The sequence below is a fragment of the Garra rufa genome, chromosome 7 (genome assembly GCF_049309525.1).
Source record: "Garra rufa chromosome 7, GarRuf1.0, whole genome shotgun sequence".
NCBI lineage: Eukaryota > Metazoa > Chordata > Actinopteri > Cypriniformes > Cyprinidae > Garra > Garra rufa.
The window spans coordinates 42823985-42837932 of NC_133367.1; the positions used below are offsets into that span (position 1 = coordinate 42823985).

Sequence of the window (13948 nt, forward strand, 5' to 3'; positions counted from 1 at the left end):
GGTAATACATCTCTGTCTGTGATCAACCACCAGACAAGAGGGATATATGAGCCTCGGCCCTCAGGCACTCGAGGAGAAGTGGTAGTCCTTTGTCTGCGTTACAGCCAGAACAAGAGGGACTGGGAATGACTCGGCCTGGTGACCTTGCCAGGACGCGAGAGGTATGAGCCTTTGTCTAGTATTCCATGGACAAGAGGGCAATATGATCCTCGGCCCTTAGGCACACGAGGATAGGGTTCTCGACCTCTGCCTGTCATTTGACCAGTGCAGAGGGAAAAACAGTCCTTAGCCCAGAACGTTCCTCGGCCTTGCGGCACATGAGGAAAACGGTAGACCTCTGTCTGGTTGCCAGCCAGAGCAAGAGGTACTCCTCGGCCCTCGGGCTCACGAGGAGTCTTAGTCCTTTGTCTGGGAAGAGCCAGAACAAGGGGGACTGGAAATGACTCGGCCTGGTGATCTTGCCAGGACGCGAGAGGTATGAGCCTTTGTCCAGTATTCCATGGACAAGAGGGCAGTGTGATCCTCGGCCCTTAGGCACACGAGGATGCAATTCTCTACCGCTGCTTGTCATGCGACCAACGCAGGGGGAGAAGTACTCCTCGGCCCTCAGGCACTCGAGGAGAAATTGGCGAAAGGACTTCTCTTCTCTCTGAAAGAAAGAGTGCGCCTTGAGAAGTCCCCTCCTGGCTAGGGAGGGGCTGAATCTCTCCGGGCTTAGCCTTACTGAGGCGAGAGGACAAAGGAGCCAGGAGTGGCTCAGCTTTTTTTTTTTTTTTTTTTGTACATGGAATCTGACGAAAGTCAGAGGTGAGGACCAACCCGCAGCACTGCAGATGTCCTGGCTAGGGACACCTGCCACCAGAGCTTTTAGAGGCAAACAGCCTCAGGAGGAGTGAGTCTTGGCTCCCCATGGGGATGGGAGACCAGAGGACTTGAAATTAGTAGAAATAGCATCTATGCTTCATCTACTGATAGCTCTGTTTATGCCACAAGCTCTTGTGCTCACACTGGACACATGCAGTTATACTTCCAATTTGGTCGCTTCGCTCCAAGAATGGAGGAATAGAGGCTTGGGACCCCCCAGGGTCTCAACCTGAGTGCACCGCAGAGCGATCGGGGAAATGCGTACGGACGAAGCCTTGGCCACGTCTGTACCATGGCGTCCAGTCCGTACTTAGCGGAACTGGAGGCACCAAGGAGAACCAGAGGGAACATTGCGATATCTCTCAAGTCGCAAGAGGTCCAACTGAGTCTGGATAAGAATTCTCCATGCTTCATTACTTCCTGATGAAGCATTGATTCCCCGCCCCTGCGTCAGCAGTACGTCTGCTCTCGAGGACCGGCTAGGTCACCAGGTGCACTGTGGAGGAAAACGTATGACCAAGGGGACTCTACCCACTAGCAGGCACCTAATGGGAGTGGCAGGCCAATACCGCTGCTGCATCCACCATCAGGGTGGAGTGGGTTGGCCCTGCGGAAAGCGGGACTGCAGAGACTCCAGTACTGTACCAATCGGGCAGTAAACTGGGTCAAACTGGTGCTGGTTACACCGTGTAGCAGACCACTTCCTCTTAAGGTCATAGGGTTTCCTTATAGGAGGAGCTCTGTAGCGAAGGATGGTCTCAGCAACCTTGGTTGAGAGACTGACCTCTATGAGATGTGTCCCGAAGGGGTCACTCTCATTCCTGAGCTCCCGGGAGCAGAACGATTGGGGAAAGGGCATACAGACGAGGCCTCGGCCATGTCTGTGCCATAGCATCCAGTCACGCAGGAGCTGGAAGCAGTAGAGAGCACCAGAGGGGTCATTGCGATGTCTTATGAGTCGCAAATGAGTCCCCTGAATCTGGTTTCCAGACACTCTCTAAGTCTGCTTCACTCATTCTGGGTGAAGCATACATCCCCGGGCCTTGGCCCCTGCCTCGACAGGACGTCTGCTCTCATAAAACACCAAGATTTCCTCCACATGTCCAGGGCACGTAGGCATTGCCGCGTGACCTTGAACTTGCGGAATGAATTTCCCCCTCGGGGAAAATCCCTTGGTCTTGAGCCACCACTGTAGCGGCCTCATGTGCAGCAGGCCAAAAGGTATCACGTTGGCTGCTGCTGCCATAAGATCTAACAGTACTTGAAACTGTTTGACAGTGAGTGACAGGCCTAGCTTGACCGCATTTGCTGCAGTAAGGATCGACTCGATCCGAGCAGGAGACAACCGTGCCTGCATCGTGGTCGAATCCCATACGACACCTAGATAAGTGGTTCTCTGTAATGGAGACAGCACACTTTTCTTGGCGTTGAGCCTCAACCCCAGCTTTTTCGAGGTGAGAGCGCTAGGCCGAACGGAAGAACTCTGTATTGGTAAGCTTTGCCCCTGAAAGCGAACCTGAGAAACTTCCTGTGTTGAGGAAGGAAAATATGCGTCTTTTAGATCCATCGTGACAAACCAGTCCTCGGACCTGATTTGAGACACGACATGTCTGACAGTCAACATTTTGAACTTCAGTCTTCTGACTGAGAGGTTTAGCTGTCTGAGATCTAGAATGGGCCGCAGCCCTCCATCCTTCTTGGGAACAATGAAGTACCGGCTGTAGAGCCCGGATTCTCAGTGTTGAGGAGGGACCACCTCGATGGCCTCCTTCCTCAGGAGAGTTTTTACTTCCTGCTCCATTACCAGACCCTGCTCGGGGTTTACGAGAGTAGGAAATACCCCGCTGAAAGGTGGCGGCTTGGCGCCGAATTGAGTGCAATAGCCTTTCTCTACAGTGTGCAGGACCCACATAGAAATGTTTGGCAGTAGTTTCCACGCTGCCAGAAATTCTACTAAGGGAAGCAGCCTCTCGAGACTGGTTTCTGGATTTATTTGAGGAGCTAACTCGGTGACCTGTAACAGTGAACTGGCAGGATGCACCTGAAGTATACGCTCTAAGAGCCCCCGTGGGGGTGGTGAACTCTCTGGTTCCGCTACGTCTCCGGGCGGAGAGACCGGAGAATGATGTTCGCGGGAGACTGACGCGCCCTGTAACACTGGCAGGGTTAGCTGATGAATCTCCTGAGGGCCCTGAGGAGAGGTGGCCACCGCAAAAGGCGGTGGTGCACCTGACTCCTCGAGAGGGGCTGCCCTCATTGGCCCTGTGGTACCGCCATCAGGGCCGTTTAGCCGAGGACCTCTTAGACTAAAGCACGACCCTCAGATCGGGCTTAGTCTTTGAAGCCCCCAGTCAGGAGTGTTGCCAATCCCGGCCTCTAGGTCTCACCGGAGGGAAACGGGCTGCAATGCTCCTAATATGAGCCTCTTATGTGAGGAGCTGGTACACGGCTGGGGTTTTTATGCTCCCGTCCAGCAACCCCGAGACGTGTGCAATTTGCCCATCAAGCCTGAAGTTATTTTAGGCGGCCTGGAAAGCAAAGACGGAACTTTTAAGGATGATGCCAGGCTGGGTGACAGATAGCTGACTAGCGTCTGTTCAACCCGCGGCATCATCTTTTTCTTTCTAGTTTTTCCCCTGATCTAGACAGCTCAGTGTGCAGATCGGGGAAGAACAGAAAGCTCCGCTTTAGAAGTGCTAACTTAGCTACTGCATTAGTCAGCACGTCCAACAGCTCCTCATACCGAGGCGATCAGAGGGGGCGGTTGAATACTTTTGACAACATTCTCCACATCAACCTCCTCGGAGGAAGATAGGGGAAGTGTTGAAAACTCTTTCTGGATGGAAGTAACCGCATTGCGGGCTTCCTTATCCAGTAGGAGGTTTACCGATCCACCAGATAGGGAAGGAGATAGGGGATCACCCGTCTCACTACCTCTAGTAGATCTAGCTGCGATCCCCACGAGTGCAGCTGCCGCTCCGCCTCAGCGGAAGCGGGGCCGGACCCGCGAGGAACGCTGGTGAAGGCTCTCTCCTCAAAGAGAGCCTTCCGGGGATGGAGCACCCGCAGTGGAAGAAGTTCACACTGTGGACAGTCAGCCTTTTCGAGGGCTGACTGTGCGTGCTCCGCACCCAAGCAGACTACACATAGACTGTGTGTATCCCAACAACAATGAAGCGTTGGCAGGGAAAAACACACTATCTATGTGGCTGCTGTACCGCCTAGTTTCTTTTAACTTTCTTTACCCCCCTTGGTTGACATATTGCTCAAAATAAAGGTGTGCAAACTGGCACAAAAAACAGCAATATGTTATAAAGACAGACAGACACAGAGTGCTCTCGCTGAATGACAAAAGCTGACGCCGGCTTCAAACGCACGTGCTTTTATACTTCCCGGTCGCTGACGTCATTGCGCCTGTGACGTCACTCCCGTCATTCTATTGGTTGTTGGACTATGACTCAGAAGTGCGGCCCGCCAATGGCGTTCCCCATAGCGTTTCAGGACGCAGTGTAGAGTTCCCGGAAGGGAACTTTCCACTGCATTGTTAAGAAGGCTTCAGGGCGTCCAAGAAAGTCCGGCAAGCGCCAGGATGATCTCCTAAAGAGGATTCAGCTGCGGGATCGGAGTGCCACCAGTGCAGAGCTTGCTCAGGAATGGCAGCAGGCAGGTGTGAGCGCATCTGAACGCACAGTGAGGCCAAGACTTTTGGAAGATGGCCTGGTGTCAAGAAGGGCAGCAAAGAAGCCACTTCTCTCCAAAAAAAAACAAAACATCAGGGACAGATTGATCTTCTGCAAAAAGTATGGTGAATGGACTGCTGAGGACTGGGGCAAAGTCATATTCTCCGATGAAGCCTCTTTTTGATTGTTTGGGGCATCTGGAAAAGGCTTGTCCGGAGAAGAAAAGGTGAGCGCTACCATCAGTCCTGTGTCATGCCAACAGTAAAGCATCCTGAGACCATTCATGTGTGGGGTTGCTTCTCATCCAAGGGAGTGGGCTCACTCACAATTTTGCCCAAAAACACAGCCATGAATAAAGAATGGTACCAAAACACCCTCCAACAGCAACTTCTTCCAACAATCCAACAACAGTTTGGTGAAGAACAATGCATTTTCCAGCACGATGGAGCAACGTGCCATAAGGCAAAAGTGATAACTAAGTGGCTCGGGGACCAAAACGTTGATTTTTTGGGTCCATGGCCTGGAAACTCCCCAGATCTTAATCCCATTGAGAACTTGTGGACAATCCTCAAGAGGCGGGTGGACAAACAAAAACTCACTAATTCTGACAAACTCCAAGAAGTGATTATGAAAGAATGGGTTGCTATCAGTCAGGATTTGGCCCAGAAGTTGATTGAGAGCATGTCCAGTCGAATTGCAGAGGTCCTGAAAAAGAAAGGCCAACACTGCAAATACTGACTCTTTGCATAAATGTCATGTAATTGTCGATAAAAGCCTTTGAAACGTATGAAGTGCTTGTAATTATATTTCAGTACATCACAGAAACAACTGAAACAAAGATCTAAAAGCAGTTGAGCAGCAAACTTTGTGAAAACTAATTATTGTATATTTATTTATTTATTTGATCAAAATACAAATAATAATAATAATAATAATAATAATAATAAATGTTATTACAACATAAGAGATGATAAAAAAGTTTGTTACTAGCATAATTTTAGTTGCTAGGCATAGATAGATAGATAGATAAATTTTGGAAACAGTTGTGCTGCCAAATAATTTTTTTGGAACCTGTGATACTTGTTTTTGTGATTCTTTGATGAATAAAAAGAACAGCATTTATTCCAAATATAAATCTTTCCGAACAATATATCTTTGCTATCACTTTTTATGAATCCTTGCTGAAAAAAGAAATAATTTCTTTTAAAAACAAAGAATACAAATGTACTTACTCTAAACATTTAAACAGTGTATTCTGTTGGAAAAGCTTTCTACTTTAAATAAATGCTGTTTTTTTTTTTACTTTTTATACATCAAAGAATCCTGAAAAAAGTATCACAGGTTCCAAAAAATATGATTTTCCAACACTGATAATAAACCAGTAAATTAGAATGATTTCTGAAGGATCATGTGACGCTGAATACTGGAGTAATGATGCTGAAAATTCAGCTTTAATCACATAAATACGTTAGATTTTTAGTATATTAAAACTGAAAAAATGTTAATTTACATCATAATACTATTTTACAATTACATTTTTTCAGTATTTTTGATCAAATAAACACAGCCTTGACGAGCATAAGAAACTTCTTTAAAATACATTAAATATCACACACATCATACACTAAAAAAGGACAATTGTTATCCTGTATCCTGTTAATTAAATCATCTAGATCAATCATAGCATGGAACTGGCTTTGGTTACTCAGAAGGACCCTCTAAAAATTTCAGTGCAGCAAGATAAAACCACTCGCCTCATGTTGCAACAAGTGTTACAAAATCCTCATTTGCATTGATCAGGCTACAGCAGAACTTCGCAAACATTGGAGGTATTTGAACTCATCATCCAACAGTAAGCCATAGAGGACTATAGCATGTTGCAACCTGCCCTCTCCTTGAATCAATCATCCATATGATTACAGTCATTGTGGAACCCACTGATAAGAGTGATGTTGACTGAAACTAAATCATGTGACAGTAACCTATCAGGAGAAGACAGAAGGGTTTGTGGCTTTTATATGGCATATATAAAACCTTCCATGGACCATCTAGAATTCGTTGCTGTGTCTGGGAGAAAGACTGCAGCTCCACCATGAAGCAGTGTGTGGTATTGATGATGGCCTTTCTGTGCATCCACGGGGCTCCTGTGGACGTTTTGACCCCTGGATCCTGCAAAGATGCGGTAGCCAGCGGTGCTGCCGCTGAAGCTCTGAACAAAATCAATCTGGACCGAACAGAGGGCTACGTTTTCAGCCTTGATCGTCTCAGCAATGTCCATTACATGAAGCATGTGAGTTATTTTCAGGTTCTCATGTTCTTACAGATACTTTTATATCTCACATTAACAAAATAGTAATCATTTAAAGTCATTTAGTAGACATTTAATCTCAGATTTGTTTCTAGGGAACCTATTCCCTGCTGAAAAACTAGGCTGGTTTTAGCTGGTCAGCAAGCTGGTTTTAGAGGGGTTTTGGCCACTTTCCCAGCCAGGCTGGTAAGGCTGGGAGACCAGATAAAACCAGCTACTTCCAGCTTAAACCAGCTAAGACCAGCCAACCAGCCTAGGCTGGTTTCAGCTTTTTTTTTTTTTTTTTTTTTTTTTCAGCAGGGTTAGTACAAAGCAATAATGTAAGAATCAAATAAAATATGTGATCAGAAATAGTTTGGAAGGATGCAATACCTTTGCATTTTTTCTGTAGATTTTTACAAATGCTTATTAAACTTTCTCTTTTAGGGAGAGTCAGGCATTGTCTTCTACCTCACATTGGATGTTTTGGAGACCAAGTGTCATGTCATCAGCAAGAAAAACTGGAGAAACTGTGAAATCCGAAACCCTGAAGAGTACCCGGTAGGGTTTTGATAATACTTAAAAACATCAAATAATTTGATGTGAATGTATTTGTTCTTCATTTTAACAACTTTTTTTAATTGACAGGTCTATGGACAGTGCAAAGCAGTTATGTACTTGAACAGAGTTCACAGAGTGGCCCGCTTGTACAAATACAGCTGCACCGTGAGACCAGGTAAAAACCAAGCACCAGCCAGCTGTTTTTTTTTTTTTTTTTATCTTAGAGAGGCAAATCTCCTAAAATGACTATTCCTTGGCAGTTTCCGCATCCAAAATCAGAGAACGGTGCCCAGATTGCCCTGTGCAGCTCCCTGAGGATCATGAAGCAGCCTTGAAGACAGCAAAGATGGGCATTGAGAAGTACAACAAAGAAAGTGGCTTGTCAAACTACTTTGTTCCTCTGAACATTACAAGAGTTTTCTCTCAGGTAAGCAAATGAGCAGGAAAAAGAATGAGGAAGAACACTGTTTTTGTACAGCTTCATCACTCTATATGGATATGATTATTTTTGTAGCTTCACTTCGGAAGATTCTACAGTGTGGAGTTCACCATCCAAGAGACGGTCTGCTCTTCTAAAACCGACATCGCTGATGTCTCTAAATGCGAGGTCATGGGATGCAAGTTTGCGGTAAGTGAAAAGAAGTACAGTTATCACATGTTGTGTTTGTCTTTGCCAATACAAAGGAATGTTGATCACATCTGATGATGATCTTTCATTGTTTAGCACAAAGGATTCTGCAAAGCCTCTCACACTGTCACAGTCACCGGTGAGGAGCACCTTAGTGTTCAGTGTGACATCTTTGAAGCAGAGGTAAGATTACTCACTTACAGCAGCACTTTTCTCAAATGGCTAATTCGCTGTCGTTTTATTAAAACTTGGCTGTCAATGCAGTAGAAAGATTTCTATGTCCTAAAAATGTCCTAAAAGCACGGTTTTAGGACATTCTAAAACGCTTAATGTAAAACACTGGAGGACTAGTACACACCTTACGGCATACAAAATATGAACTGAAAGCGCTCAATTACACGTTATAGGGTTTCCTCCCATAAAGATTACGGAAGATGTTTTTTTTTCTACGGGGGAGAAAAACATTAAAATGTGGTTTAATGGATTATCTCTACATATTTTTAAGAAAGAAATTTGGGCTTTTTTTTACAGTCTTCTCATATTAAGCCACGTTAAGTAAGGTTTTATATGGAGAAGAAAACGCTTATCCCGAAATTCAGCATCTGCTTCCATATGCACAGAATATAGGCCAATTTTTTAAATAATTTATATAGCATATTCGGTCTTTTTTATCACCGTCTTCATTAAGACGCAAATTCGTTATGGGAGGAAACCTTATAACGTGCAATTGAGTGCTTTCTGTTTATATTTTGTATGCTGTAAGGTGTGTACTGGTCCTCCAGTGTTTTACATTATGCATTTTAGAATGTCCTAAAACCATGCTTTGAACTAAGCACTGACTGTATTTATTAATACCTGAGTCCAAGTTCAAAATAAAGCTCTATGAACTGCTCCATTGTGAACATTTGGAGCTGTATGAATCACTGCAAGCTGTAAAGTAAACAGGAAGTGTTTGTCCGAACTCAGCTGCTTTGCGAGAGAACGCAAAAGTTTTGCGAGGCAATGCAAAAAAAAAAAATGTAAAATATATTTTTTCCCACCACCCCAATTTTTTTCTACCCACCCCGAAATTTTTTTCCACCACTCCGATTTTTTTTCTACCCACCCTGATTTTTTTCTACCCACCCCAATTTTTTTTTCCACCACCCAGATTTTTTTTCTACCCGCCCTGAATTTTTTTTCCACCACCCAGATTTTTTTTCTACCCACCCTGAATTTTTTTTCCACCACCCAGATTTTTTTTCTACCCGCCCTGAATTTTTTTTTCCACCACCCAGATTTTTTTTCTACCCACCCTGAATTTTTTTTTCACCACCCCGATTTTTTTCCACCCACCCCTAATTTTTTTCCACCACCATGAACTTTTAGGGGCTCCGTAGAATCATCCTTAAACAAAGTTTGGTATAAAAAAATCCTGAGACCTAAAAATTGATTGGTGATTAAAAAAAAAAATCCAATTGTTTTGCCTTTTTTATGTCTCTTCATGTAATTTTATTTTTTAGAAAAAAAAAATAGAATAAAATACTAACCAAATATATTTTTTAAAAAATGCAAATGTTCTGTTCATCTTCGGACCACAAATTAAGATTTTTTTTTATGCATTCTGACAGCTCTCTGGCCCTCCCATAGACAGCCATGCAATTACCAAAATCAACATCCAGAAACGTAGCAAGGAGATTGGTAAAATAATCCATGTGACATCAGGGGTTCAACCGTCATTTTACAAAGCTACGAGAATGCTATTTTGTACACAAAGTAAACAAAAATAACGACTTCATTCAACAAATCGTCTCCTTCGCATCACCCTAGCGCTATTTTGGAGAGTGTCGCCTGAATGCAAACAGCGTATGCTGTTTTGTGTCAGCTGCGCCGTATGTAGATATGTTTTTTACATTTATTTACGCTTTGATTTGAATGAAAACTATGTATCTGTGTGTTGAGGCTGACAGAGAACAGCGTACATTGTAGGCGTTCAGGTAATACTCAACAAAATGCTGCTAGGGTGATGCAGAGGAGACAAATTGTTGCATAAAGTCGTTGTTCTCTTTTCTTTGTATACAAAAAGTATTCTCGTAGCGTTGTAAAATTATGCTTTGTTGTTGTTCTGTCTCTTTAGTTTGTTTTCTACTGTGAAACTACGTCCCGGGACAGTGTTGTCACCTTGTGGAACAAATGATTACTGCAAATTGACTTAAATGCGCATGTGTGAACTGCATGTACAAAGTACTATTCTGATGACAAAATTTGCATCATGCGCACTGTACGCTGGCCCTAATGTACATGTAAAAAGTAAAGTAGGGTACAATGGGACTGAAGGCGCTTTGAGGTAAAAGGTGCCTTTGATATTACCTTCCTCTAAACCACTAGATGGCAGAAAAACGTGCCGTAGCACTTTCCAAAACATCCGCTTTTCAAGATACACGTGCAAATTTGACTGATGTTTGATGCGATTGCGGGCAGCAGTGCATCAATTCTGTGCTTACTTGATGTAATATTTGACATTTTAAGAAATGTTGTAGCAAATGAGAATGGCTAAAATTATTGAATATATCTTGAGACAAGGCTCTTAATGATTTTCAGTTTTGTTTAAGAAAATTAAAGCAACATTTTTTAAATAATGAAAGAATATGTAAAATTATGGTATTTGGAGTACACTTAGGGTGTGCCTTTTGCCCCGCTGTACCCTATACTTTGGGCTTTAGTACCAGTTTATAACCAACTAAGGACTGGCTTAAACCAGCTACCATCCTTCAAACCAGACCTAACCAGCATATGCTGGTTTTTTAAACAGAGACGACATACCCTTTTGCCAAAAAGGTCGAAAAACTTCTACACCTAATAATGCACTGAATTTGACTGTCTGTGAGCAGGTATACAAAATTACATGTAATATGGAGAAACAATACACATTGCTTTACATATACTACCAACATTATAATGATGCAAGGCTGGTAAAAAAATCAGCTTAATCAGTTCCTTCAGTTATTCTTTATGGCATATTCTTATTTTGATAACAATTTATTGTTGTTTTTAGGCTGCTGAAGAGGAGAAGAAAAAACACTTGATTGGAGGTGAACTGGACCACAGCCATAGCAGCACAAGTGGCTCATCTACTGGACACGACCATGACCATGACCACACCAAACCCCACACACACAAACATGATCATGAACACACCCCAGGCCACCACCACACACACGGCAAGGGCCATGGACACTCCCCCTCTCACGATCATGACCACTCTCACGATCATGACCACGCTCACGCCCATCACGCTAAAGCCCATGAGCACGGTCAGGACGAGTGGGAGCACCATCACCACCAGTATGGTCACAAAAAGGGAGAGACCCATGAACATGACCATGAGCTGGCCCTGGACCATGAGCACAAACACAGACATCTCCATGAGCACGAGCACCATCACCACCACCACCATGATCATGAGAATCAAACCACAGTGAGGCATCCTGATGGCATGGTCAATATCCTTCCTGCACTGGACAAGCCCATGACCCTTCCATCCTTCCCTGACAAGCCTGCAGCAGGACCAGAGCAGCCCTCCACCCTCCCGTTCCACCCTGACCCCCAGATTCCGGGACAAAGGGAACCCACCATTCATCCCTTCCCTAACGGCATGTCCCCTGAGTGTCCTGCACAGTCCAACATCCAAAACGGACTCCTCAAGGAGGTCATCAGTGAGGATCCGCTCTTTAAACCCACTGTGTAGAGAACTTTGAATATTTAATTGACTTTGTAATAAATACTGCAATAGGTAATTTTATGCTTTGTGCAATAAAGCATGTTTAGCAGTCGTTGTTGCTTGTGTGATTAAGTGTATCTTCATTGAGGTATGGTGAAGTCGTGAGAATACATTACCTAAAATGAGTAACCTAAAAGAGTTTTCATCATGTAATCTGTAATCAGTAATGATAATGCATTATAGATCTCCTGAGGAACAATTCCACTCATTCTCTACTATAGGAGAGGAAGAATTGTATACAATTGTTAAATCATCTGAACCAACAAAGACCCTATTCCATCTAAGATACTAAAAGAGGTGCTTCCAAAAGTCATAAATCCTCTTCTGAATAGTATTAATTCATCATTGTCATTAGGATATGTCCCAAAAATCTTTTAACTGGTTGTTATGAAGCCACAACTTGACCCCAACTAATTAATTAATTACAGACCAATCTCAAATCTCCTTTTTCTGTCAAAGATACTAGAAAAGGTCGTATCCTCACAATTATGTTCCTTCTTACAGAAAAATTGTATCTGTGATGATTTCCAGTCAGGATTTAGATGGAATCATAGTACTGAGACTGCTCTTATTAGAGTTACAAATGACCTGCTCTTATTATCCGATTGTGGTTGTATCTCTCTATTAGTGCTGCTGGATCTTAGTGCTGCATTTGACACGATTGACCACAACAGACTTGAAAATTATGTTGGCATTAGTTGAATTGCATTGGTATGGTTCAAATTGTACTTATCTGACCGCCATCAATTCGTGGCAACAAATGAAGAGGTATCATATCGATCACAAGTGCAGTATGGAGTACCTTAAGGCTCAGCACTAGGGCCATTACTGTCCAAACACCTAGTCTTTCCCTCTCTATAGCAATCCATGGTATTTGGGCACTCCATGAAGGAGGCACTGGTTCTGATAGCATGGTGAGATTTACATTTCAATGTTTGATCAGTATGTTGGATCAGCATTGAAATTTTGATGAAAGTCGACAGCACACATGGGTAAAGACAGTGACATTAAACTAACAGTGATTTCTAGTTGATACCCACAAGATCCTTCAGGCATGTATTTCTGCAGAACACTAGTGATGTGTCAAACGATGATGGGCATTTTCAGTTGCTTTAGCTGATTTGGTCTAATCTACTGGAGGCTTGATTTAAGGTTTGGCCTTCCTGATTTTAGTAAGGCTTTTTAAAAAATGGTTGAAAAACACCAATTGTAGTTTGAAAGCGCACACTGATTGATAAAGCACCCATTTTGGTTCTGTATGTGCACTTCTAAGTAGTCTAATTGATGCTTCCTTATTAGGAAAAAAAAAAAAAAAACAAAACATAGGTGCATCCTATACAAAAGTCTTGTTTTTTGAACAACCGGACATGCATAACTTTTCTGGGTTTCAAACAATGATGCATCTATCTTATTATTTCTTTGTTCTGTTGTTTTGCTTGTTATTTGGATTTGATTTATTGTTCCTAAATATTAGATATATAAATTAAAAAAGTTTTTTTAAGTAAATAAACCATTCAATTTTCTAAATTAAAATGAGAAGCACCCTCCTGATATTGGTTTATTATCAGGATTAATTATATGTTGGGTTGTATTTGACATGGGATTTGATGCTTTATGTCCTGCTCCTGATTACTGCTTAACCAGGTAATCATTCATATTCCAGAATCTGTATTAAATTTGAGGAATGTAACGGATCTTCATTCAGTTTGGCCTGTTCCCACTGAAACACAATCACAAATAAAACTACACCTTGTGTTTATTACAAAATATTGATAGCTATGCTGTGATATTTAAATAGAGAGAGGTCTACATAAGGTGAATTTGCAGTTTTAAAGAAATTCTCACTGGAAAACAAAAAAACGAAGCTTTTGATTCTCAGTTTCATAGAAAATTATATTTATGCAATGGCCACAGTTCGGAGGCATTTATTGCTCTTCATGTAGAGTTTAGCTCTAACACAACTAACTAGAAGTTTTCATTGAGCCTAATGATATTGATTAGCTACTTCAGGTGTGTTTAATGAGGACTGGAGATAAACTTGCCACAAACTCAGCCTGCATCCCAATGTGAGCAAACTCAGAGTTTGCTCAAACTAAAGACAAACTTACTTGGATAAAAACATTCTATAACGTTACTAAAGAAATGTTTGTTCCTAAATAACCTTGCCA

General features: G+C 42.8%; 1 protein-coding gene across 1 annotated transcript; it reads left to right on the forward strand.

The window, feature by feature from the left end:
* The first annotated feature begins 6578 nt into the window (after nucleotides 1–6578).
* On the forward strand, nucleotides 6579–11832 carry fetub (fetuin B). Its single transcript, XM_073844953.1, has 7 exons — nucleotides 6579–6834; nucleotides 7279–7392; nucleotides 7480–7567; nucleotides 7653–7819; nucleotides 7907–8020; nucleotides 8117–8203; nucleotides 11055–11832. Exons 1-7 carry the CDS (start codon nucleotides 6637–6639, stop codon nucleotides 11745–11747), a joined length of 1461 nt encoding a protein of 486 aa, XP_073701054.1. The 5' UTR covers nucleotides 6579–6636; the 3' UTR covers nucleotides 11748–11832.
* Nucleotides 11833–13948: the final 2116 nt, after the last annotated feature.

What these genes read in the sequence shown, in the direction of transcription:
- fetub (XM_073844953.1), top strand. Translation starts at nt 6,637, where the DNA reads ATGAAGCAGTGTGTGGTATTGATGATGGCCTTTCTGTGCATCCACGGG. An exon ending in GAAACCCTGAAGAGTACCCG is followed by an intron (nt 7,393 to 7,479) that starts GTAGGGTTTTGA and finishes TTTAATTGACAG; the next exon opens with GTCTATGGACAGTGCAAAGC. An exon ending in TCATGGGATGCAAGTTTGCG is followed by an intron (nt 8,021 to 8,116) that starts GTAAGTGAAAAG and finishes TTCATTGTTTAG; the next exon opens with CACAAAGGATTCTGCAAAGC.